The sequence below is a fragment of the Salmo salar genome, chromosome 14 (genome assembly GCF_965601325.2).
Source record: "Salmo salar chromosome 14, fSalSal1, whole genome shotgun sequence".
NCBI classification, from domain to species: domain Eukaryota; kingdom Metazoa; phylum Chordata; class Actinopteri; order Salmoniformes; family Salmonidae; genus Salmo; species Salmo salar.
This window is the reverse complement of record NC_138304.1, coordinates 6,340,951-6,367,530: the sequence shown is the minus strand read 5'-3', so window position 1 is coordinate 6,367,530 and position 26,580 is coordinate 6,340,951. Positions and strand designations below refer to the sequence as shown.

At 42.4% G+C, this 26,580-nt stretch overlaps 1 protein-coding gene and 1 long non-coding RNA gene across 2 annotated transcripts in view; both read right to left on the bottom strand.

The window, feature by feature from the left end:
- LOC106568665 (anion exchange protein 2) overlaps positions 1-25,188 on the bottom strand; it is a 61,338-nt gene extending 36,150 nt beyond the window's left edge. The window contains exons 1-2 of the mRNA XM_014139180.3: positions 24,894-25,188; positions 10,390-10,548 (exon numbers count right to left, since the gene is read on the bottom strand). Of these exons, the coding sequence (XP_013994655.2) occupies positions 10,390-10,446 (57 nt within the window). The 5' untranslated portion in view covers positions 10,447-10,548; positions 24,894-25,188. The remainder of the gene's footprint in view (positions 1-10,389; positions 10,549-24,893) is intronic.
- Positions 25,189-25,505: 317 nt separating this feature from the next.
- On the bottom strand, positions 25,506-26,154 carry LOC145860301 (uncharacterized). Its single transcript, XR_014380271.1, has 2 exons — positions 26,060-26,154; positions 25,506-25,939 (listed from the first exon to the last, which is right to left on the bottom strand). It is a non-coding gene; the product is annotated as an uncharacterized LOC145860301 (long non-coding RNA).
- Between the last annotated feature and the right edge of the window lie 426 nt (positions 26,155-26,580).

Sequence of the window (26,580 nt, the reverse complement as noted above, 5' to 3'; positions counted from 1 at the left end):
TGTTTATAGTGGATTTTTACGAATTATCTTTGAAAGACAGGGTCCTGAAAAAGGGATGTTTATTTTTTTGCTGAGCTTATTTAATACACTACCGTTCAAAAGTTTGGGGTCACTTGTGAGGCGTCTGTTTCTCAAACTAGATACTCTAATGTACTTGTCCTCTTGCTCAGTTGTGCACCGGGGCCTTCCACTCCTCTTTCTATTCTAGTTAGAGTCAGTTTGCGCTGTTCTGTGAAGGGAGTAGTACACAGCGTTGTACGAGATCATCAGTTTCTTGGCAATTTCTCATATGGAATAGCCTTCATTTCTCATAAAAAGAATAGACTGACGAGTTTCAGAAGAAAGGTCTATGTTTCTGGCCATTTTGAGCCTGTAATCGATCCCACAAATGCTGATGCTCCAGATACTCAACTAGTCTAAAGAAGGCCAGTTTAATTGCTTCTTTAATCAGAACAGTTTTCAGCTGTGCTAACATAATGGCAAAAGGGTATTCTAATGATCATTAGCCTTATATCATTTTATTTGGATTAGCTAACACAACGTGCCTTTGGAACACAGGAGTGATGGTTGCTGATAATGGGCCTCTGTACGCCTATGCAGATATTCCATAAAACATCTGCAGTTTCCAGCTACAATAGTCATTTACAACATTAACAATATCTACACTTTATTTCTGATCAATTTGATGTTTTTTTAATGGACAATGTTTTTGTTTTAATTTTCTTTCTAAGTGACCGCAAACTTTTGAACGGTGTTGTGTGTGTGTGTGTATATATACAATTGAAGTCCGATGTTTACATAAACCTTAGCCAAATACATTTAAACACTTCAACTTTTTCACAATTCCTGACATTTAATCCAAGTAAAATTTCCCTGTCTTAGGTCAGTTAGAATCTCCACCTTATTGTAAGAATGTGAAATGTCAGAATAATAATATAGATTTATTTCAGCTGTTATTTCTTTCATCACATTCCCAGTGGGTCAGAAGTTTACATACACTCAATTAGTATTTGGTAGCATTGCCTTTAAATTGTTTAACTTGGGTCAAATGTTTCGGGTAGCCATCCACAAGCTTACCACAATGAGTTGGGTGAATTTTGGCCCATTCCTCCTGACAGAGCTGGTGTAACTGAGTCAGGCTTGTAGGCCTCTTTGCTCGCACACACTTTTTCAGTTCTGCCCACAAATTTTCTATAGGATTGAGGTCAGGGCTTTCTGATGGCCACTCCAATACCCTGATTTTGTTGTCCTTAAGCCATTTTGCCACAACTTTGGAAGTATGCTTGGGGTCATTGTCCATTTGGAAGACCCATTTGCGGCCAAGCTTTAACTTCCTGACTGATGTCTTGAGATGTTGCTTCAATATATCCCGATAATTTTCCTACCTCATGATGCCATCTATTTTGTGAAGTGCACCAGTCCCTCCTGCAGCAAAGCACCCCCATAACATGATGCTGCCACCCCCGTGCTTCACGGTTGGGATGGTGTTCTTGGGCTTGCAAGCCTCCCCCTTTTTCCTCCAAACATAACGATGGTCATTATGGCCAAACAGTTCTATTTTTGTTTCATCAGACCAGAGGACATTTCTCCAAAAAGTACGATCTTTGTCCCCAATGTGCAGTTGCAAACCGTAGTCTGGCTTTTTTATGGCGGTTTTGGAGCAGTGGCTTCTTCCTTGCTTAGCGGCCTTTCAGGTTATGTCGATATAGGACTCATTTTACTGTGGATATAGATACTTTTGTACCAGTTTCCTCCAGCATCTTCACAAGGTCCTTTGCTGTTGTTCTGGGATTGATTTGCACTTTTCACATCAAAGTATGTTCATCTCTAGGAGACAAAACGTGTCTCCTACCTGAGCGGTATGACGGCTACATGGTCCCATGGTGTTTATACTTGCGTACTATTGTTTGTACAGATGAACGTGGTACCTTCAGGCATTTGGAAATTGCTCCCAAGGTTGAACCAGACTTGTGGAGGTCTACAGTTTTTTTTTTCTGAGGTCTTGGCTGATTTATTTTGATTTACCCATGATGTCAAGCAGAGAGGCACTGAGTTTGAAGGTAGGCCTTGAAATACATCCACAGGTACACCTCCAATTGACTCAAATGATGTCAATTAGTGTATCAGAACCTTCTAAAGCCAGTGAATTATAAGTGAAATAATCTGTCTGTAAACAATTGTTGGAAAAATTACTTGTCATGCACAAAGTAGATGTCCTAACCGACTTGCCCAAACTATAGTTTGTTAACAAGAAATTTGTGGAGTGGTTGAAAAACAAGTTTTAATGACTTCCGACTTCAACTGTATGTGTGTGTGTATATATATAGATAGGTGTGTGTGTGTATTTAACCCGTTCTTTGTGGCACTCCATAGACTGTATACAGTATACTGTACTTCCATAACATTTTTCAACTGGTACCGGGAGACCTTCAGACGAGTCTTGTGAGGCCTGTGGGCATCCTTAAGCAAAACAACCGACATGTACATGTTTGTCATATTAGTGTGTAGCCCAAACTGTTCGGACGCTACAGACAGAAGTTGGCAGATTGGCTCTACCGACTTTAGACGAGTCCCAAGATGCTTGTGGGGGCCGTAGAGCAAAATGGAGAACAACACCGTGTTCGTGAGTCACATCTTGGGACTAGCAGAAACTATTACATTACAACGCAACGACTTGATTAGTGTGGTGTTAGTGTTAGTTAGCCAGCTACATAGTTGTCCGTGCTGTCTCTGTATCTAAGATAATTGTGTAGTTTGAGTTTGAGTATTATCGAGGTGTGCTAGCCAGCCGCGACGCGGCGCCAGACTTACTCAACACACCTAGTCATCATTAACCCACTGCCAGCTAGCCATCCGTTACCGACTAGCAGCGCTGTAGTTACTAATACTAAACAACGGAACGATTAGACTAGTGCAGTGTTACCTAGCTAGCTACCTAGTTGTCTTTGTCATAACTTGATAATTGTTAATTGATAATTGTTAGCTAGCCAGCCATCGAGGTTAGCTAGCCAGCTATTTCCGTCCCCCGCGACGCCATTTTTCCTAACCTAGCCAACTATTACCGACGAGCAGCATTGTTGAAACTAAATACACTACAAGGAACGTCTTGATTAGTGTTATGTTAGCTAGCTAGCTACAAAGTTGCTTTGTATCATGACAAGGTGTAGTACTGAAACTACCGAGGTTACCTAGCCAGCTACACGTTCAAAGTCAACAACGCAGCCACTGCTAGCTAGCCTACTCCACCAGCCAGCAGTACTGTATCATCTTAGTCAATAACATTTTTGCAACGTAAGCTTAACTTCCTGAACATTCGAGACGTGTAGTCCACTTGTCACTCCAATCTCATTTGCATTAGCGTAGCCTCTTCTGTAGCTTGTCTACTATGTGTCTGCCTATCCATGTTCTCTCTCCTCTGCACAGGCCATACAAACGCTCCACACCGCGTGGCCGCTGCCACTCTAACCTGGTGGTCCCAGCGCGCACGACCCACGTGGAGTTCCAGGTCTCCGGCAGCCTCTGGAACTGCCGGTCTGCGGCCAACAAGGCTGAGTTCATCTCAGCCTATGCTACCCTCCAGTCCCTAGACTTCCTGGCGCTGACGGAAACATGGATCACCACAGATAACACTGCTACTCCTACTGCTCTCTCCTCGTCTGACTACGTGTTCTCGCATACCCCTAGAGCATCGAGCCAGCGGGGTGGTGGCACTGGAATCCTCATCTCTCCCAAGTGGACATTCTCTCTTTCTCCCCTGACCCATCTGTCTATCTCCTCATTTGAATTCCATGCTGTCACAGTTACCAGCCCTTTCAAGCTTAACATCCTTATCATTTATCGCCCTCCAGGTTCCCTTGGAGAGTTCATCAATGAGCTTGACGCCTTGATAAGTTCCTTTCCTGAGGATGGCTCACCTCTCACAGTTCTGGGTGACTTTAACCTCCCCACGTCTACCTTTGACTCATTCCTCTCTGCCTCCTTCTTTCCACTCCTCTCCTCTTTTGACCTCACCCTCTCACCTTCCCCCCCTACTCACAAGGCAGGCAATACGCTTGACCTCATCTTTACTAGATGCTGTTCTTCCACTAATCTCATTGCAACTCCCCTCCAAGTCTCCGACCACTACCTTGTATCCTTTTCCCTCTCGCTCTCATCCAACACTTCTAACTCTCCCCCTACTCGGATGGTATTGCGCCGTCCCAACCTTCGCTCTCTCTCTCCCGCTACTCTCTCCTCTTCCATCCTATCATCTCTTCCCTCTGCTCAAACCTTCTCCAACCTATCTCCTGATTCTGCCTCCTCAACCCTCCTCTCCTCCCTCTCTGCATCCTTTGATCTCCTCTGTCCCCTATCCTCCAGGCCGGCTCGGTCCTCCCCTCCTGCTCCGTGGCTCGACGACTCACTGCGAGCTCACAGAACAGGGCTCCGGGCAGCCGAGCGGAAATGGAGGAAAACTCGCCTCCCTGTGGACCTGGCATCCTTTCACTCCCTCCTCTCTACATTTTCCTCTTCTGTCTCTGCTGCTAAAGCCACTTTCTACCACTCTAAACTCCAAGCATCTGCCTCTAACCCTAGGAAGCTCTTTGCTACCTAATCCTCCCTCCTGAATCCTCCTCCCCCTCCCCCCCCCCTCCTCCCTCTCTGCGGATGACTTCATCAACCATTTTGAAAAGAAGGTTGACGACATCCGATCCTCGTTTGCTAAGTCAAACGACACTGCTGGTCCTGCTCACACTGCCCTACCCTGTGCTTTGACCTCTTTCTCCCCTCTCTCTCCAGATGAAATCTCGCGTCTTGTGACGGCCGGCCGCCCAACAACCTGCCCACCTGACCCTATCCCCTCCTCTCTTCTCCAGACCATTTCCGGAGACCTTCTCCCCTACCTCACCTCGCTCATCAACGCATCCTTGACCGCTGGCTACGTCCCTTCCGTCTTCAAGAGAGCGAGAGTTGCACCCCTTCTGAAAAAACCTACACTCGACCCCTCCGATGTCAACAACTACAGGCCAGTATCCCTTCTTTCCTTTCTCTCCAAAACTCTTGAACGCGCCGTGCTTGGCCAGCTCTCTTGCTATCTCTCTCAGAATGACCTTCTTGATCCTAATCAGTCAGGTTTCAAGACTGGGCATTCAACTGAGACTGCTCTTCTCTGTGTCACGGAGGCTCTCCGCACTGCTAAAGCTAACTCTCTCTCCTCTGCTCTCATCCTTCTAGACCTATCTGCTGCCTTTGATACCGTGAACCATCAGATCCTCCTCTCCACCCTCTCCGAGCTGGGCATCTCTGGCACCGCGCACGCTTGGATTGCGTCCTACCTGACAGGTCGCTCCTACCAGGTGGCGTGGCGAGAATCTGTCTCCGCACCACGTGCTCTCACCACTGGTGTCCCCCAGGGCTCTGTTCTTGGCCCACTCCTATTCTCGCTATACACCAAGTCACTTGGCTCTGTCATATCCTCACATGGTCTCTCATATCATTGCTATGCAGATGACACACAATTAATCTTCTCCTTTCCCCCTTCTGACAACCAGGTGGCGAATCGCATCTCTGCATGTCTGGCAGACATATCAGTGTGGATGACGGATCACCACCTCAAGCTGAACCTCGGCAAGACGGAGCTGCTCTTCCTCCCGGGGAAGGACTGCCCGTTCCATGATCTCGCCATCACGGTTGACAACTCCCTTGTGTCCTCCTCCCAGAGTGCTAAGAGCCTTGGCGTGACCCTGGACAACACCCTGTCGTTCTCCACCAACATCAAGGCGGTGACCCGATCCTGTAGGTTCATGCTCTACAACATTCGCAGAGTACGACCCTGCCTCACACAGGAAGCGGCGCAGGTCCTAATCCAGGCACTTGTCATCTCCCGTCTGGATTACTGCAACTCGCTGTTGGCTGGGCTCCCTGCCTGTGCCATTAAACCCCTACAACTCATCCAGAACGCCGCAGCCCGTCTGGTGTTCAACCTTCCCAAGTTCTCTCACGTCACCCCGCTCCTCCGCTCTCTCCACTGGCTTCCAGTCGAAGCTCGCATCCGCTACAAGACCATGGTGCTTGCCTACGGAGCTGTGAGGGGAACGGCACCTCCGTACCTTCAGGCTCTGATCAGGCCCTACACCCAAACAAGGGCACTCCGTTCATCCACCTCTGGCCTGCTCGCCTCCCTACCTCTGAGGAAGCACAGTTCCCGCTCAGCCCAGTCAAAACTGTTCGCTGCTCTGGCACCCCAATGGTGGAACAAGCTCCCTCACGACGCCAGGACAGCGGAGTCAATCACCACCTTCCGGAGACACCTGAAACCCCACCTCTTCAAGGAATACCTGGGATAGGATAAGGTAATCCTTCTAACCCCCCCCCCTTAAAAGATTTAGATGCACTATTGTAAAGTGGTTGTTCCACTGGATATTATAGGTGAATGCACCAATTTGTAAGTCGCTCTGGATAAGAGCGTCTGCTAAATGACTAAAATGTAATGTAAAAAATGTATATTTCCATAATGGTTTGTAGGCCAAACCATTAAAAAGCATGATCATTACACAGGTGCAACTTTTACTGGGGACAATAAAAGGCCACTAAAATATGCAGTTTTGTTACACAACACAATGCAACGGATGTCTCAAGTTGAGGGAGCATGGAATTGGCATGCTGACTGCAGGAATGTCCACCAGAGTTGCCAGAGAATTGAATGTTAATTTCTCTACCATAAGCCACCTCCAACATTGTTTTAGAGAATTTGGCAGTACGTTCAACTGGCCTCACAACCGCAGACCACGTGTAACCACGGCAGCCCGGGGCCTCCACATCTGGCTTCTTCACCTGCGGGATCATCTGAGACCAGCCACCCGGACAGTTGATGAAACTGTGGGTTTGCACAACTGAAGAACTTCTGCACAAACTGTCAGAAACCGTCTCAGGGAAGCCCATCTGCGTGCTCGTCGTCTTCACCAAGGTCTTGACCTGACTGTCGTGATTGACTTCAGTGGGCAAATGCTCACCTTTGATGGCCACTGGCACACTAGAGAAGTGTGCTCTTCACGGATGAATCCCGGTTTCAACTGTAGCGGGCAGATGGCAAATGGTGTCGCCTGGGCAAGCTATTTTCTGATGTCAACATTGTGAACAGATGCCCCATTGTAGCAGTGGAGTTATGGTATGAGCAGGCATAAGCTACGAACATCAAACACAATTGCATTTTATCGATGGCAATTTGAATGCACAAAGATGCCGTGATGAGATACTGAGGCCCATTGTCGTGCCATTCATCCGCCACCATCACCTCAATTTAGGGTATCTGTGAACAACAGATGCATATCTGTATTCCCAGTCATGTGAAATCCACCAATTAGGGCCTAATTAATGTATTTAAATTGACTGATTTCCTTATATAAACTAAGTCTAAAATCTTAAAGATTGTTACATGTTCCGTTTATATTTTAGTTCAGTCTATTTGGCCTAGACATGTATGATGTGCTATACTGAACTCTACTATACTGTACCCTACTGTACTGTACTGTGCTATACTGTACTGTACTCAAGTTTACTCTACATGAGTTTCTTACAATTGAAGAAAGGATCTATGGACTCTTAATCTAGTGGTCTTGAGACCACTCAAGACCACATATATTCGGGCTTTAACTTGTCATGGTCTCAACTCACTGGGTCTGAGTCTGGATCTTGGGTCCAATGTCCTGGTATAAATCTTGGTCTTGGCTCCTGGATATTACCTTAGTCTTTGGTTTACAAACCAATTTGAAGAAGACAATGCTTTCTGATCATTGGCTATTCACTCCCAACACATAGGAATACTAACCTAGTTGACTACTTTTAAATGGTGGAAGCCCTCAATGACAATGTCTATACTAAAATGAGTTATATCCATCTGGAGTCCAATTATATCTATGATTGACATTTCACACCGAAACGCCAAAATAAAGATAAGTGATCCTTTAAACATCTAATGACATAATTAATGACAGAACAATATAGATTATATTTCTCTAAATTCAATTTAAAGATTTGGAAAATCTGGTAAAAAATGTTTTACTATTGTTAATTTGGTGTGCAAATAACATTTAAAAATGTATCTGTGATATAAGGTTAATCAAAACGATCGCTACTGTCCATGGTTCTCCCTTTATTGCAATTTCTTCACAAATTTAGTGGGGTGGTAACGAAGTCAAATAAATATTTTGAATATGAAATATTAACAGTGTGTGAGTAGTATATGTCTACCTGAAATATATTGGAAGAGTTTTAAATTGGCTTTACAGCTTCCTCTGGTGCAATATTATAATAATAATATGTATTTTATATAGCGCTTTTCATACAGAATCTCAAAATAAAAACAAATTCAGGGGGCTGGCAGTTCATGGGAGCAGTTCAGTAAAGGAGTAGCTTGAGTGGAGGTGGCATTGATGGTACAGCCAGGGAAGGAGAAACGTCAGACAGGCAGGCCCGGAACTCTCCACCAGGCATCTCTCTCTGAAGTTCACAGCTACTCCTTCTATGTAGGTAGGCTGGAACATCCACCACCAAATGTGTAGCACCATCCTGGATGATGCTTTGGCACCTTCGCCCAAGAGACCACCCCAGTTTGGCCTCGTAATCAGGAACAGTCTTTTAAGAGGCGAGCCTCTGTCGTCGCCTCACACCACAGTACAAATCCTTCCAGAAGCCAGGGCAGGTGGAACAAAAAAATGGTTCTGTGTTGATGCATCATTCAAATTACATATGCTAGCTAGCTATAGCTAACCAAGCCAAGTAAACTTGCCATCGTCAGTTCTGCAACTACATAGGTCACCACCAGATACTATAGCTCAACTCACAACAGGTTATATAAAACCAATACAATACAACTACATAGGTCACCACCAGATACTATAGCTCAACTCACAACAGGTTATATAAAACCAATACAATACAACTACATAGGTCACCACCAGATACTATAGCTCAACTCACAACAGGTTATATAAAACCAATACAATACAACTACATAGGTCACCACCAGATACTATAGCTCAACTCACAACAGGTTATATAAAACCAATACAATACAACTACATAGGTCACCACCAGATACTATAGCTCAACTCACAACAGGTTATATAAAACCAATACAATACAACTACATAGGTCACCACCAGATACTATAGCTCAACTCACAACAGGTTATATAAAACCAATACAATATAACTACATAGGTCACCACCAGATACTATAGCTCAACTCACAACAGGTTATATAAAACCAATACAATACAACTACATATGTCACCACCAGATACTATAGCTCAACTCACAACAGGTTATATAAAACCAATACAATACAACTACATATGTCACCACCAGATACTATAGCTCAACTCACAACAGGTTATATAAAACCAATACATTTGTACATTGTTTTTAAATGCAACAAAAAATGCTTAAATTATATGTACAGTATTTACAGATACCATTACATATCGGGATATTATTTATTGATATATCCCACATAAAGAAATACTACAGTTTACTATAGAATATCACAGTACTTACTATAGACTTCTGTAGTATACAATACTACACACTGTAGTATCCCTCGATCATGTTTAGTACTTAGTATAGAATTTTGTAGTATACTATAGTAAATTCTACATTATTATTCACAGAAAAAACACTAGTAAATGCTACAGAAATGTCAGCAATGTTTTTTTTTTTTAACTATAGTAAATAGTAATTTAATTAGCATATACCTTGCCATTCCCATCCCCACATCCCAATTTGTGCCAACCGTAACGAGAAACCTACATGTCAAGTATAGACCATATAGTGTTCCCTGTGATTATAGAAAAGAGCAGAAGCCCTGAACTCTCTGTTCATAACCCAGTCCTTCCTTCCTTCCTACCTACCCACCCACCCACCCACCTACCTACAGATTATGGAATATTTGTTAGATCTGTTAGTTTCTCCACTAGGTTTCCTCAAGGAGAAAGCCTCACACTTCTATGTTAAAGATAATAAAACAAAACACTTTATTAAAAAATACTACAGTAATGTACACAAAAAACCTACAGTAAATACTACAGCATACTTCTATAGTATATACAACAACAAAAAAATACTACAGTATTTATATAATAAATACAACAGTATTCACTGACATTTTGTCAGACTTTAGTCTGCAAAAACATTACAGTGAATACTATAGTATTCCTACCATAGTACACACAATGATATTTTTTTCATGTGGGTAGGCTTCTTCACAGAGCCATGGCAACCACAGAACCACGGATATAAGCATTACCTGACTAATTAGTTTAAAAAGAAATGCATCAATAAATAGCTAATTTTGTGTGTATAGAACCTGTGTATAGAATAACTAATAGATAGATGTAAGGTTTAAACTCACAGCTGAGGTGGCTGTGGCCATAGCGTTGGTGTCGCTGGCATCCTTAGGGTTGCTCATGGCTCCGTGTGGATCACAAGGTCAGGGCAGTATGTTGCGACGCAGTCCTTAGCCCTTTTCACTCTCTTTTTTACTCAACGGAGGACTTTTGGGTAGCATAACCTGCGAAAAGGACAGGAATGGTATTGTTGGTCTTAGTCAAGTGACTATTGGTAAATTGGGTCAAATGCTACATCAGTCACCCAAATGATCTTTTGGTTAGTGATTTCATTGTACGTCCTACATGATGATTATACCTCCATAATAACGACATAGGCAACGCCATTGTCATGACGCCATTTACACATTTAGGGCCACATCACCAGACCAGGAAAAAGTAGGGTAAGATTCAGGGTCTGGAAAAAGTCCTGGCTCTAACCATATCGACAATCCCTTGTGAGTGAACAACAAGCTTACAGTATTGTGATTGTGAATGGGGCCAACACAGCGGCAAATAACAAAAGCAATCAATTTCTCTACTGTAGCTCTGAGTTTAGCTAAAAGTTACGTATTTTTTTAATGAAAACATAGGTGATAGCTTCATCATGAAAACACTGCTAAGAATTGCTGTGTCCTGAAGGGTTCAGAGGAGCTTATGATGTACCCCCCTTGGCAAGACCACAACATCCAATTTAGGGTGGAAAACCCCTTTTTTTTTTTATACACTTTTTTTTTCCAAGCAAGCAAATCAACTAAGCTGGTAAGGCAGTGTCTTGTAACTAGAGGTCGACCGATTATGATTTTTCAGCGCCGATACCAATACCGGTTATTGGATGACCAAAAAAGTCGATGCTGATTAATCGGCCGGTTTTTAAAATTTATTTGTAATAATGACAATTACAACAATACTGAATGAACACTTATTTTAACATAATATAATACATCAATAAAATCAATTTAGCCTCAAATAAATAATGAAACATGTTCAATTTGGTTTAAATAATGCAAAAACAAAGTGTTGGAGAAGAAAGTAAAAGTGCAATATGTGACATGTAAAAAGCTAACGTTTAAGTGCCTTGCTCAGAACATGAGAACATATGAAAGCTGGTGGTTCCTTTTAACATGAGTCTTCAATATTCCCAGGTAAGAAGTTTTAGGTTGTAGTTATTATAGGAATTATAGGACTATTTCTCTCTATACGATTTGTATTTCATATGCCTTTGACTATTGGATGTTCTTATAGGCACTTTAGTATTGCCAGTGTAACAGTATAGCTTCCGTCCCTCTCCTCGCTCCTACCTGGGCTCGAACCAGGAACACATCGACAACAGCCACCCTCGAAGCAGCGATACCCATGTAGAGCAAGGGGAACAACCACTCCCAAGTCACACTTAGTGCGCACCCGCTAACTAGCTAGCCATTTCGCATCAGTTACACCAGCCTAATCTTGGGAGTTGACAGGCTTGAAGTCATAAACAGCGCAATGCATTGCGAAGAGCGGCTGGCAAAACGCACTAAAGTGCTGTTTGAATGAATGCTTACGAGCCTGCTACTGCCTACCACCGCTCAGTCAGACTGCTCTATCAAATATCAAATCATAGACTTAATTATAATATAAAAACACACAAACATGAGCCTTAGGTCATTAATATGGTCGAATCCGGAAACTATCATCTCGAAAACAAAACGTTTTTTTTCTTTCAGTGAAATACGGAACCGGTCCGAATTTTATCTAACGGGTGGCATCCCTAAGTCTAAATATTCCTGTTACATTGCACAACCTTCAATGGTATGTCATAATTACGTAAAATTCTGGCAAATTAGTTCGCAATGAGCCAGGCAATTAACGCAAGAGCAGTAATCACAATTTCATGTTAGCAGGCAATATTAACTAAATATGCAGGTTTAAAAATATATACCGTAAATTCCGGACTATAAGCCGCAACTTTTTTCCCACGCTTTGAACTTCGCTGCTTAAACAATGGCGCGGCTAATATATGGATTTTTCCTGCTTTCAAATTTGTGGGTCCTGACAGCGTGGAGCATTGTCAAAAAATCCACTATCATCAACGGGTTTCGAAAGGCTGGACTGCTGCGTGTTGAAGAGGGCTCAGTGGGGGATTTGCTTCTGGATGAAAGTGACGAGAGCGACAATGAAAATGATCCAATATCGGATGAAGCAATTCTGAGGCTATTCAACTCCGACACCGAAGGAGATGGTTTCAGTGCACAGGAGGAGGAAGATGGTGACCAATGACTTTCTTGGTAGGCTACTGTTTACTGCAAATGTTTATTTTTGTTACAAGCCGTGCTTCGTTAAAGCCTATTTATTTTTGTTACAAGCTGTAACGGTTGTCGTCGGATAAAGCGGACCAAGACGCAGCGGGGAAATGTGCACTCATCTTATTTTTTTATTTAGTTGGCAAAGAAGGTGAAACCAAAAATAAACACGTACAGAAACAACGACGAGTAACAGTCCTGTAAGGCTTGAAGCTATACACAGAAACAATCACCCACAAAACACATACCTATATATAGGACTCTCAATCAGAGGCAACTAAAAACACCTGTCTCCAATTGAGTCCAACTCCCAATTACCTAGACATAGAAATACTAAACTAGAGAGAACAGAACATAACCCGGAAATAATAAATAAAACACCCTTCTAAACAAACCACCACCCCGAACCACATAAAACAAATACCCTCTGCCACGTCCTGACCAAACTACAATACAAATAACCCCTATTACTGGTCAGGCCGTGTTTCGTTAAAGCCTATTTATTTTTGTTACAAGCCGTGTTTCGTTAAAGCCTGTGTAAAGTTCATTTGTTTCAATGTACCGGTAGGACCTGCGGCTTATAGACGTGCGGCTTATTTATGTTCAAAATAATATATATTTTTTAATTCAGTGGGTGCGGTTTATATTCAGGTGCGCTTAATAGTCCGGAAATTACGGTACTTGTGTATTGATTTTAAAGAAAGGCATTGATGTTTATGGTTGGGTACATTGGTGCAACGATAGTGCTTTTTTCGCAAATGCGCTTGTTAAATCATCACCCGTTTGTCGAAGTAGGCTGTGATTTGATGAGAAATTAACAGGAACCGCATCGATTATATGCAACGCAGGACACGTTAGATAAGCTAGTAATATCATCAACCATGTGTAGTTAACTAGTGATTATGTTTGATAGTTTTTTTATAAGATAAGTTTAATGCTAGCTAGCAACTTACCTTGGCTTCTTGCTGCACTCGCGTTACAGGTAGTCAGCCTGCCATGCAGGCTCCTTGTGGAGTGCAATGTAAGGCAGGTGGTTAGAGCGTTGGACTAGTAACCAGAAGGTTGCAAAAACGAATCCCCCCTGAACAAGGCAGTTAACCCCCGTTCCTAGGCCGTCATTGAAAATAAGAATGTTCTTAATCTGACTTCCCTAGTTAAATAAAGGTGTAAAATACATTTTTTTTAAATAAAATATATATATTTATGGGCAAATCAGTGGCCAAAAATGCCGATTACCGATTGTTATGAAAACTTGAAATCGGCCCTAATTAATCACCCATTCCGATTAATCGGTCGACCTCTACTTGTAGACAGCTGGTGTTACCAAGGTCTATTAGTGGTCACCTGGTTTGCGTGATAAGTAACCTTGGCTGAGACCTGAAGACTTAAATTACGTTTCCAAGCTAACGCATAAGACTTAGCTCAGTGGGCTAACAGTGTTCAGGCGGAAAGCCGACCCGGGCACGAACCCAGTAGGTCACATTGGCGCCAACAATGGTACGAGTGCCAGCCCAATAACACTGACCTAGTCCTGGTAGGTTATGCACTGCTCCTCATCTAATAGAAGTTAGATAACATTCATAAACAGCTGAGAGCTTCACTGATAGTGTTTGTCAACAGAAGAGAATAACATTTACAGTTATTAGGGCTCTGTATTCTTTTTAGAAGCAGTGAGGGTCAGGGTTGAGGGTAAGGGTCAGGGTTGCCAGATTGCTACATGGTATTTAGATAACATATTTAGAGAATATCTTGAAGGATTCCCTTCAATGACATCAGAACATCTGAATGCAGGGCTTGAGGGTCAGGGTTGCCAGATTGTGTTCTGGCTGTGGTCAGTGGGGTTGCCATTAGAACCCGACCGATATATCAGTTCACCTATATTATCAATTCAACCAATAACTGATATTCTATAAATAGAATAAAAAACTGTTAATCTTATGCTTATCTGAACACTTGTGGCCATTCTCATGATGTCATTTTCACAATATATGAAATCAACATTTGAAGCATAGTTATTGGACAGTTGCTCTTTTGGATGGAAATTTTGGAGAATTCAGTGTGGGAAAATTACACTTTTTCATTTCCCCACTGTACAACCGTATATACAGATATGTCAGTATCGGTAAGTTGTCCCCCCAAAATTGGAAACGGTATCAGACCCAAAGAAACATATCGGACAGGCTCTAGTTGCCATATTGTGTAGGCAGAGTCCACTTGGAAATCCCCCTAATCACTAGCCCAAACCATTTCAGTGAGTGAATTGACATGCTCAGCATTTTCCCTATCATTCTTGTGATTATATGTAGAATATGACCAAGTATTGACAGTATGTTGGTCTCGTTTAACATTTGAAAATAAGGATATGCATTAATAAATGTACACATTTACATATAGAGGCATATGAAAATAAAGATGTTTAATTTTCTCTCACTTTCGTGTAATCAAAATGGGACCCATATCTCCCTCTGATTTCCATGGATGCATCTCAATAGTCTACAGGGTGCTTCCTCTCCTCATCCCCCAGCCGTTACATGCACTGAACTGAGAGGACACTACTCTCCCTATGAGTGATAAGGAATATATCCCCAGTCTCGCCACTGCAGGACGAGACTGTCAGTGTGGTTTACATCAACAAGGTCACTGCTGCAATGTCACCGCCTTCGGAAAACACAGCCCCAAACTGAGGAGGAGGAATGGGATGGAGGATGTTCATTAGAGGTATCCTATGACAATTCATGAACTCTTAGGGAAAAAAAAAAAAAAGAACCAAAAAGATTTCTTCGAATGTCCTCATAGGAGAACCCTTTGAATAACTCCTTTTGGTTCCAGGTAGAACCCTTTTAGGTTCCATGTAGAAGAACCCTTTCCACAGAGGGTTCTAAATGGATCCCAAAAGAGTTCTACTTGGAACCAAAAAAGGGTTCTACCTGGAACCAAAAAGGGTTCTCCTATGGGGACAGCAGCAGAACCCATTTGGAACCCTTTTTTCTAAGAGTGTGGTTGGGAATGATATGATACTCATATATTACGCATATGTATAATATGTGATAATCATATTATTATATTTGAGTGGGGGTGGGAATTGTGGATCTACAGTACAGATAGTGCTGAATCATGTGAGGTCACAGGGGAGTTCATTAGAGATTCATGTTGAGATTTTGTCATCACTCACTACAAAGTGTTGTTTGAGGTTTGGTGGTCCATTTTATGGTGAAGCTGAAAGCCCTCAAAGGACACAGAAGCAGGCAGACACACACAGAGAGCCAGATATACATAGGGCACATGTAAGAGAGCAATTAGGGGACCTCATAAATCTCAATATTACTTCCAGATATAGAAGCAGTGTGTGTGTGTGTGTCTGATTACGTTATTGGTTCGTTCAGTTCAACCTTCATTTCATTAAAGTGGAAGAGATCCATCTGATGACTCAATCATGACCCATCTCTCCCTGAAATCAAATCGATACTTCTCCTAGGACAAAAACAGTTAGAATAACACCAAAGAAGAAACACTAGTAGTTCCAGCAGAAAATGCGTTATTAGCTTTCCATATCAATACACAAAGCTTCTAATTTATAATCTCCTCTGCCGATTGCACAGCAAGGATTATTCACGCCTTTTCAAAATCCACTGAAAACAGCTGTGATTTTAGACAGGATCGTGAGGTCACAAAAAATGCACTAAGCCTAAAACTACACAAATTACCATACTACACACGTCAGCGTTTACTGAAGTGAAATCTCTGACTACCATTTTTGACTGTATAAACCCTAGAGAGCAGACGTCTACACAAAGGGACCATGGTTTTCTTTGGTGACGACCCTCTTCCCTAGCACCACACCCCTCATCGATTCAAAGGGCTTAATCATATCAAAGCGCTTAGTGGAAAAACAGCACCAATGACTCGCCAGCCAACAATGAGAAAGGCAAAAGGCATATGGGAGATTACGGTGCCGTACCTACTCTTGCCTTTGTTGTCGTTGTTTTAGTGGTCGGTGGTATGTTAAGGTAAATCTGTGGTGGACCTGCAGGTGGTGGGACGATTATTAAAAGGCTACAAGGTCAGCATTCGGAAACCCACTAGGGATTACAGGGCTAATAAATGTTTGTGTGAAAAGATTAGTGTGATTGTTAACGTGTGACTCGTGAGCGTATGTATCGAAGACCTTAACTAATATTGTTTGGTCAGACTTGATAAAAGCTTTGGCACTTTTGGTCCAAAACGGACCAAACGGTTTTGGGAAAGTTACAGGTACTCTAAAGATATGTGGTAGGCCAGGAGCTACTCTACTGTAGTTCTTAGGGCATGAAACGCAAGAGGACTGACCTTCTTTTAGGTCATAGCTATGAGTGCACTGTGTCTTTTCCTTACAGTTCATTTACTTCCTTACTTCACTCTCTTCAAAGTACATAATGTAGTGATCCTCGCTATATGAGCCACGTTGCAATTCCTACCAAGTGGGTTAACCCTATTTGCGCTATGCGTAGGGTGTTTGCCTTTCAAGCCAGCAACCTGGGTTCGCATCCCTGTCCTGCCATTTGCTACATTGGTGTCAGAAGTGTGATGGTGCCCGTGAGGCCATCGGAGAGGAGTGCACACGTGAGGGACTTGGTATAGAGAAGCGTGGGGGGTGATGTAGCGACCTTAACTCAACACCTAGCGACCTCGAGGTTTCAGACCTCTTGGTGTAAAGGTGTTGGCTTGACAGTCGCTGGTCCCGGGTTTGAGTCCTGGTTGGGACTACCCCCTAAATTAGCTACATTGGTGTCAGAAGTGGGATGGCAACCCTGAGGCCATTGTGTTCGAATGGGGCAGTGTAGCAACCCTCATTATATGAGCCTCGTTACAATTCCCACCAAGCGGGTTAACACTATGGCCCGCATGCATCGCGCCAAATCTGCCCTGCCCCGCCATACAGTACCAGTCAAAAGTTTGGAGACAGTTACACATTCAAGTGTTTTTCTTTATTTTTACTATTTTCTACATTTTACAATAACAGTGAAGACATCAAAACTATGAAATTACTATATGATTCCATATGTGTTATCAAGAAAGTGTGAAACATATTTTATATTTGAGATTCTTCAAAGTAGCCACCCTTTGCCTTGATGACAGCTTTGCACACGCTTGGCATTCTCTCAACCAGCTTCATGAGGTAGTCACCTGGAAATCATTTCAATTAACAGGTGTGCCTTGTTAATTTGTGGAAGTTCTTTCGTTCTTAATGCGTTTGAGACAGTTTCTTCAACTGCAGTTGCAAAAATCATCGAGCGCTATGATGAAACTGGCTCTCATGAGGACCGCCACAGGAAAGGAAGACCCAGAGTTACCTCTACGGCAGAGGATAAGTTCATTAGTTACCAGCCTCAGAAATTGCAGCCCAAATAAATGCTTCACAGAGTCCAAGTAACAGACACATCTCAACATCAACTGTTCAGAGGAGACTGCCTGAATCAGGCCTTCATGGTTGAATTGCTGCAAAGAAACCTCTACTAAAGGATGCCAATAAGAAGAAGAGACTGGCTTGGGCCAAGAAACATGAGCAATGGACATTAGACCGGTGGAAATTTGTCCTTTGGTCTAATGAGTCCAAATTTTTGATTTTTGGTTCCAACCGCCGTGTCTTTGGGAGACGCAGAGTAGTTGAACGGATGATCTCTGCATGTGTTGTTCCCACCATGAAGCATGGAGGAGGTGTGATGGTGTGGGGCTGCTTTGCTGGTGACACTGTCAGTGATTTATTTAGAATTCAAGACACACTTAACCAGCATGGCTACCACAGCATTCTGCAGCGATACGCCATCCCATCTGGTTTGCACTTAGTGGGACTATCATTTGTTTTTCAACAGGATAATGACCCAACACACCTCCAGGCTGTGTAAGGACTGTTTGACCAAGAAGGAGGGTGATGGAGTGCTGCATCAGATGACCTGGCCTCCACAAATCACCTGACCTCAACCCAATTGAGATGGTTTGGGATGAGTTGGACAGCAGAGTGAAGGAAAAGCAGCAAACAAGTGCTCAGCATATGTGGGAACTCCTTCAAGACTGTTGGAAAAGCATTCCAGGTGAAGCTGGTTGAGAGTGCCAATTGTGCAAAGCTGTCATCAAGGCAAAGGGTGGCTACTTTGTAGAATCTCAAATCTAAAATATATTTTGATTTGTTTAAAAAAAAATTGGTTACTACATGATTCCATATGTGTTATTTCATAGTTTTGATGTCTTCACTATTATTTTACAGTGTAGAAAATAGTGAAAATAAAGAAACCCTTGAATGAGTAGATGTGTCCAAACTTCTGACTGGTACTGTATATCAGCTTAAAGAAAGCAGGTAACGTTGCACTTAAGGGCATTTCCATCTAAAAGGATCCATGAGCACCATCGTAGAGTTCACAGTAGCATGTCAAATTGGGTGTCAAGTGAAAGCTAAGAGTCTGGCTATATTTTTGAGAAATTAAGGCATATATGCATTTTTCAGGCTTTGAAATAGTCTTAAAAAGTATTATAAATACATCCAAAAAATAATCATGTTGGAGTTAAGACCCCTGCCAACTAATATCAAAAACAATTAGATTTTGGTTTGGATAAATGATTCGCCTTTTGTACGTTTAAGAAACATTGGCTTGTGCCTTGTAATTCCGTTACCAAAACCCCACATATCTGTAAGATATCTTCTAATTTCTCGCCCTCATGAGGAGGGAGGATAATGAAAGTTCACAGAAGTAACAAGTAAAGGTATACCTACCAATTAGTTAGTGCTTTGACTGATATCAAGTTTCTTTATGAATTATTACGTGATTATAACTCATAATCCTGTTACCAAATTGGTAACAGAATTATAGAAGAATCTAACGGGATTACTGCAATTGAAATGGCTACAATGGGAAATCATAGTAGTCACAAACCACAGTTGGGCCACCTGTTAGTGTCCTCCCTTCCACTGGCATACTGTTATGTTCAGCTCATAACTTTATTTTCTCGTTCTGTCGTCTGGTGGTCAAAGCAAGGCTGTTAAAACAGTCTGGACAACCCCTCCCTCTCTCTCCCTTTCTCTCTCTCTGCTGCTCCCTCTCTCCTTTCCTCTCCAGTTAATGCCACCTCTCCCGGCTCTTACTGACACCTACCCTGACACATACCACCTACCCTCTTTCCATTTACTGTAACAAGCATCCTCAAACACTGAGCACCGATCGTCCATGGACGTTGAAAAGTAGTTGAAATGTGGTCAATCCGCCCTGGCCGGACCAAATCTGAACCAATCATAGTTGTTTATGTTTCACAAGTTTGGAGAGCACAGTACAGTAGAGAAATGTACAGCACACTAGAGTACTGTATAATGTACTTTATTGTACTGGGCCCGGTTGCATAAAGCATCTTAAGTACATTTTTCCCTTAACTTTTCCATTCAAGTTTCCTTCACTTTAGTCAGCTGCACAAAAAAAATAATTGCTGAAGTTCCCACTTAAATTAAGTGAAAAAGTTAAGGGTGCCCATGAGGTCCCTTAAGTGTTTCATTCAGTATGGATATCAATGTAAACAGCATTTGTGGAGGTGAATGTTGTTTTCCTCTGCCCTGGTTTCAAAAGGAAAACCTTCACCAGCTAGCTGGCTACTTAGCTAAACATTGGAAGGTGCACAATCCATGGCTATAAAGCTAGCTGGCTAGCTACCTACTCTGTAAGTTAGCATGCTAGTGCTAGAAAGTAATAAAAATAAGTTCAGAAGAAATTAACTAAAAGAAATGTGATTTGTGATCTTCTGAATCAATTTATTTCTCCAGTTTTGAATGTAGAAGTTCAATTTTGTGATCTCCCAAAATAAATGTGATTCAGCCAGTGAATCATGTCATCTCCATGTTAACCAGAGACTCTTTCTGCAGTACATTGTGACGGCCTTGAATGTTTCTGAACCGTCTCAGTGCTTCTCCGTCCAATAGGGCGCTTTCCCTTTAATTCCCAATTAAATAGTGCTTCTCCTTCCAATAGGGCGCTTTCCCTTTAATTCACAATTAAATAGTGCTTCTCCGTCCAATAGGGCGCTTTCCCTTTAATTCCCAATGAAATGGTGCTTCTCCTTCCAATAGGGCGATTTCCCTTTAATTCCCAATTAAATAGTGCTTCTCCTTCCAATAGGCCGATTTCCCTTTAATTCCCAATTAAAAAGCCAGCATCAGCTGCGCAAAAGTGGGGTTGTGATGGAAACATGAATGAGGATGTGGTCAACCCTCAGTTCTGAAGCTGCTCGCTTCCGTTTGTTGTGTTGCTTTAAAAGTGTGCTTTGTGTAGCCTAATAGCAAGTTTACCCAGGACCGGGTCCACTCTTTGCGTCCGTGGACGACACCTCCCCGTTGTTCTTCGTGGCCTTTCTCCGCTGGAGATCTGTCGGCGGATTGGATTGTCTGACTGACCAACTGACTACAACCTTTTTTGTATACGGTATTTCATTTGTTTTCGTGTGATGTATACTGTGATGATTTATGTAGTTAGTTGTAGTTGAGGACTTATTGAGATGTGTGGTAAAATATTTGTTATTTAGATTGTTTGATTGACACTGGGTTTACGCTACACTGGGATGAACGGACAAACATTGCGTGACTAAGGTCACTTGAGTTCCCTGAACTTGTTTACCGGGCTGGACTCTTTTTAGGCCCGAGGTACAGGACATTTCTGTCGAAACCAGAGCTGTTTAGAGCTCATTATTTGTTATATTGTTGTGTGTGTGTGTGTGATCATTTATGTTAGTAATACAACCACGCAAAAGAATACAGTTTAAGTTCTTTACAATGTTTTAAGGGTTTATGACAAGTGTATTTCCATCCTGACTTTTACATGAGTCCTTTGTATTGGTGTAGACTTGACGGACCAGATGGGACTCATTCCCTCCCAAACCAAAAAGAGAAACCAATATTTTCTCTGGTAGGCACAACCTACCTGGCACCCCTATAAACGATAACCTCAAGTCAAAACCACTACAACATGCCTTCAAACTACCTTAAATTCTGCTCTTACCTAAGGAAATGTTAGATGGGCTCTATATGCCACACCTTTAAACAATTCCCTTAGGTAAGGGAAAATTTGTCCTCGTGAAGATGTTTTATGCAACTGTACTGAACATATCTACTTTCCTGTGCTGTGATGTCAAAACTTATGAAACAAGGGAATTCTGTTTCAGATTTGGTCTGGACCAACCAAATGTGGTCTTGTTTGGGGGCGGAGCTCATTACAAGAATAGAATAATATGCAAAAGAGGGATATTGCATATTTCTACCTTTTGTATACCTATTCAGGATACGAGGATCACCATGAAGAGAATGATATTAATATCCATAATTATGCATTTCTCTATAGTGCAGCTCAGGGCCCCATGATGTAATGCCATTACCAGATGTAAATCCACTTCACCTACTGTAGTTCAATAACCCAAATTCAAGGTGTTATGTCATAGCTGACACCCCATTCTTTCTGCTGACATCATTGAATCGTAATTCGGAACAGATTAAATGTGGTCGCATCTGCAGTTCTTCCAGTAAATCTGTTTTTGTGAAATGTTCTTTGTATATTGTTCATAATAGTCCTTATGCATAGAGTTGCACAGTTTGATAAACTTTGAAATCAATGGTTTTTGTTTGGCATACAAATCTGAGTCAAAGAGTAATTCCATTATTGTGGAATTGTCCTTAAACTTAGAAAAAGTAAGTAGTCTGGTTGGTGAATACAACCAATAAATAATGGAGTAAAAAGATGTAAGGGTGATTCGAACACAAAACTGTTCTGTGCGAATCCCCTTCTTATTTTTGAACATCAGCTTATATATTCAACTACCATATATATTTCAGTATGTATGACACCTGAGTAGGCTATATCAGAGAAGTGGAAAATGTCTCCCCAGCTCCTCTCATTAACCGGCATGACTCAAGGTAACAGAGGACAGTGACTCAGCAGCAAACCACATCTGATATTCACGCACTCTGGGGCAGACTATCGGATTGTGAGCCCTGATATAAAATGGCCTAAATATTGGTGCAACAAAGACACGCAACATTTCCTTCAATGGATTGAAAAGCGTAACTGCTTTGATGGTTGCCGATAAGAACCACTCTCAAAAAGTATCTTGGGGCTTTAATTTCGTTCATTCAAAGTGTTTCCCTGGTCTACACCATTTCCCATCCCTGTCCTGTCAAAACAGAGTTTTCAATGGCGTCTGCAACCACTAGTGCATGTGGAATAAAGGTCATGACCTCCATTAGGTCTGCAGTACACGTCATTCCCACCATCTTGGGTAATTGACGATGCCTAGTTTTGTCAAAGCTGATCAGAGCTAGCTGACCGGCCTGGCCTGCCCTCTAGATTTACTTGGACAGGGTACCAAATGGCATCCTATTCCCTACATAGTGCACTACTTTTGACGGGGGTTCACAGGGCTCTGGTCAAAAGTAGTGCATTATATGGGGAATAGGATGCCATTTGGGACACACAATCGGTGTGAACATGCCATGCCTTGGCCAAAAACAAAAGCAGGTGCGAACACACACGTACAGTGCTGTAGTTGCTATGCCCCTCCGTTGACTTTCAGCTTGGCTGAGCACTCGGTGATGGAAAGAATGCAGAAATATCATGAGCCACTTATGCCACTTGAACAGCCAGTGACTGCACCAGCTGCATATGTCCAGTATTGAACAGTGGCTGGAGAAGTAAATTATTGCCTGCTGGCGAAGTGGCTAACTAGCAGCACCAAGGTTGTATTATTATGGTTATGCGATGCAGTGTTCTTTTTGAGTATTAGCGACCCAAGAGAGCAGCAAGACACTAGACATGCCAAGGTAAACAAATTGTCATGATAAGGCAGAGACACATAAAGACCCATGGGCTATTCCTCTACCACCAATTTTGCAACAACGTTTCTATCCAAGATGGATCTTCATCAGGGCCCATATTAAGTAAATCTTGCCGTTTATAGAATATGCTTAAAATGTGATTTTTGGTTTGTGTGACTTAGGCCTGTATTCTTAAAGTGTCTCAAAGTAGAAGTTGGCTTTTTAGATCATAATTAAATGAACGGGGGACCTGATCTTAGATCAGCACTCCTACTCTAAGAGGCTTTGAGAATACGGGCCTAGGTCACACACACAAAAATCTAAGTTTAAGCATATTCTATACCGGCAAGATTTACTATGTAAAATAAGAGTTTGGTCTCCAAAGATTAGAGGCTAGTACAGACACTCCATAGACTAGAGAAAATGACAAGAAACGAATAATTATGATCCGTTAACTGGTCATTATCAGTCATAAAGATGTCCCTTTGCTTCACAAAGCGGTAACGTTGATCTCTCCAAAATAGTGGATGTCATGAGTTAGATACCATCTCTAACTCAAGACCTTATCATTCCTCTCTTCTCAAAGAATGAGAGAAAAAAAGGGAGAGGGGGAAATTTATTGAAAAGAAAGAGACAGGAAGTCCCTACATTGAGCGATTTAGGACATATTGAAAGCTGCAAAAGAACGTGATTTTTTTCATCGCCCCCTTCAGTACATGTTGTGTGTTCACAGCTGTATTGTAGTGACCTGCTGAGTGAGTAGTGATGCAGACTCAAGTTACTCAGCTAGTGCTCATAGGCACAAAATGGAGAGAAATCTGTTTTACCATCCAACAGGAAACAGTCATAAAAAAAGTCAGTAACACTTGACATTTTTTCTTCTGCTTTCACTTCACTCAAGAGATAGGAATCCACAACCCCCTTCCACACATACACAGACCCCCCCCCCCCCCCCACACACACACACACATACACAAACACACACAGTGGCAAAACAAAACTCTAACAAAACCTCCTCTGTGTCGCGCTACAGTGTGTGACATGATAACATTACAACCGCTTCTTAGAGGCTTCCATTTACAAAGGAGAGAGGATATTTCTTCACAACGGACACCGAAACCCAAACAGAGAAAGACAGAGTTTAAGGGAGAGGAGCTAAAAGAGGCAACACATACTTTGAAATAATTTAAGTGAATGCTCTTATACAATGGGTGCTCCTATCCCAGTAAGTGTAGGTAGGCCTACAGCAAGGAGTCTCAACCGCAGCATAACCATAAGTATAACTGCCGCAAATCCCCACTAGACAGTGCTAGTGTATAATGTACAACACTTCAAAAGACAAGGAGTATAAAGTGAGTTAAGTCTGAACGGTGTGTCTATGAGCTCGCAGCAGACGACGTGACCAAGGTGTGTGTGAGCGAGTGACAGAGCTTACCTCAGCGTGCTCACTGCAGAGAGCTTCTCGCAACAGCAAACATCATAGTGACAGAGTCAAATCCCACTGAATTCAGAAAGGCAGTGAGAGGGAGAGAACACCGAGAAGAGGGAGTGTGTGCATCTGTTTGTGAGAGAGATGGAGAGGGAGAGAACGTGTGTAAGGGATGAAGAGAGAGGCAGCGCAAAAGAGAGTGAGGGAGATTGTGGTTAGTGCTGTATTCCTGTCTTGTCTCTGCACTCCCCCTAACACACGACACGCACACACTCGCCCTGACAAACGCACACTCTACACTCGCAATCATTGAGCACCAACTAATGTTTTAAACCCTCCCCCAAATTCCACCCCCCCCCCTCGGTTAGTCTTTCTCCTCTAGCCCTCTGACAAGCATGTGACCGTAGGAGATGACTCGACAATAAGGGACACACACACACACACACACACACACACAGACTCACTCAATGTTAAACACAGTGTGAAACATTGACACATGCCGAAAGACATTTGCATACACACACTGTCTACTGCAGCTATTTAAAATCTGACAATGACCTACGTTTCGAAAATGCGGACAAGGTTATACAGTACCAGTCAAAAGTTTGGACACACCAACTCATTCAAGGGTTGTTCTTTATTTGTACTATTTTCTACATTGTAGAATAATAGTGAAGACTTCAAAACTATGAAATAACACATGGAATCATGTGGTAACCTAAAAAGTGTTAAACAAATCAAAATATATTTTAGATTGAGATTCTTCAAAGTAGCCACCCTTTGCTATGATGACAGCTTTGCACACTCTTGGCATTCTCTCAACCAGATTCACCTGGAATGCTTTTCCAACAGTCTTGAAGGAGTTCCCACATATGCTGAGCACTTGTTGGCTGCTTTTCCTTCACTCTGCGGTCCAACTCATCCCAAACCATCTCAATTGGATTGAGGTCGGGTGATTGTGGAGGCCAGGTCATCTGATGCAGCACTCCATCACTCTCCTTCTTGGTCAAATTGCCCTTACACAGCCTGGAGGTGTGTTTTGGGTCATTATCCTGTTGAAAAACAAATGATAGTCCCACTAAGTGCAAACCAGATGGGATGGTGTATTGCTGCAGAATGCTGTGGTAGCCATGCTGGTTAAGTGTGCCTTGAATTCTAAATAAATCACTGACAGTGTCACCAGCAAAGCAGCCCCACACCATCACACCTCCTCCTCCATGCTTCACGGTGGGAACTACATATGCAGAGATCATCCATTCACCAGCTCTGCATATCACAAAGACAAAGCGGTTGGAACCAAAAATCTCAACTTTGGACTCATCAGACCAAAGGACAGATTTCCCCTGGTCTAATGTCCATTGCTCATGTTTCTTGGGCCAAGCAAGTCCCTTCTTATTATTGGTGTTCTATAGTGTGGTTTCTTTGCAGCAATTCGACCATGAATGCCTGATTCACGCAGTCTCCTCTGAACAGTTGATGTTGAGATGTGTCTATTACTAGAACTTTGTGAAGCATTTATTTGGGCTGCATTTTCTGAGGTTGGTAACTCTAATGAACTTATCCTCTGCAGCAGGGGTAACTGTGGGTCTTTCTTACATGTGGCGGTCTTCATGAGAGCCAGTTTCATCATAGCGCTTGATGGATGGTTTTTGCGACTGCACTTGAAGAAACTTTCAAAGTTTTTGAAATGTTC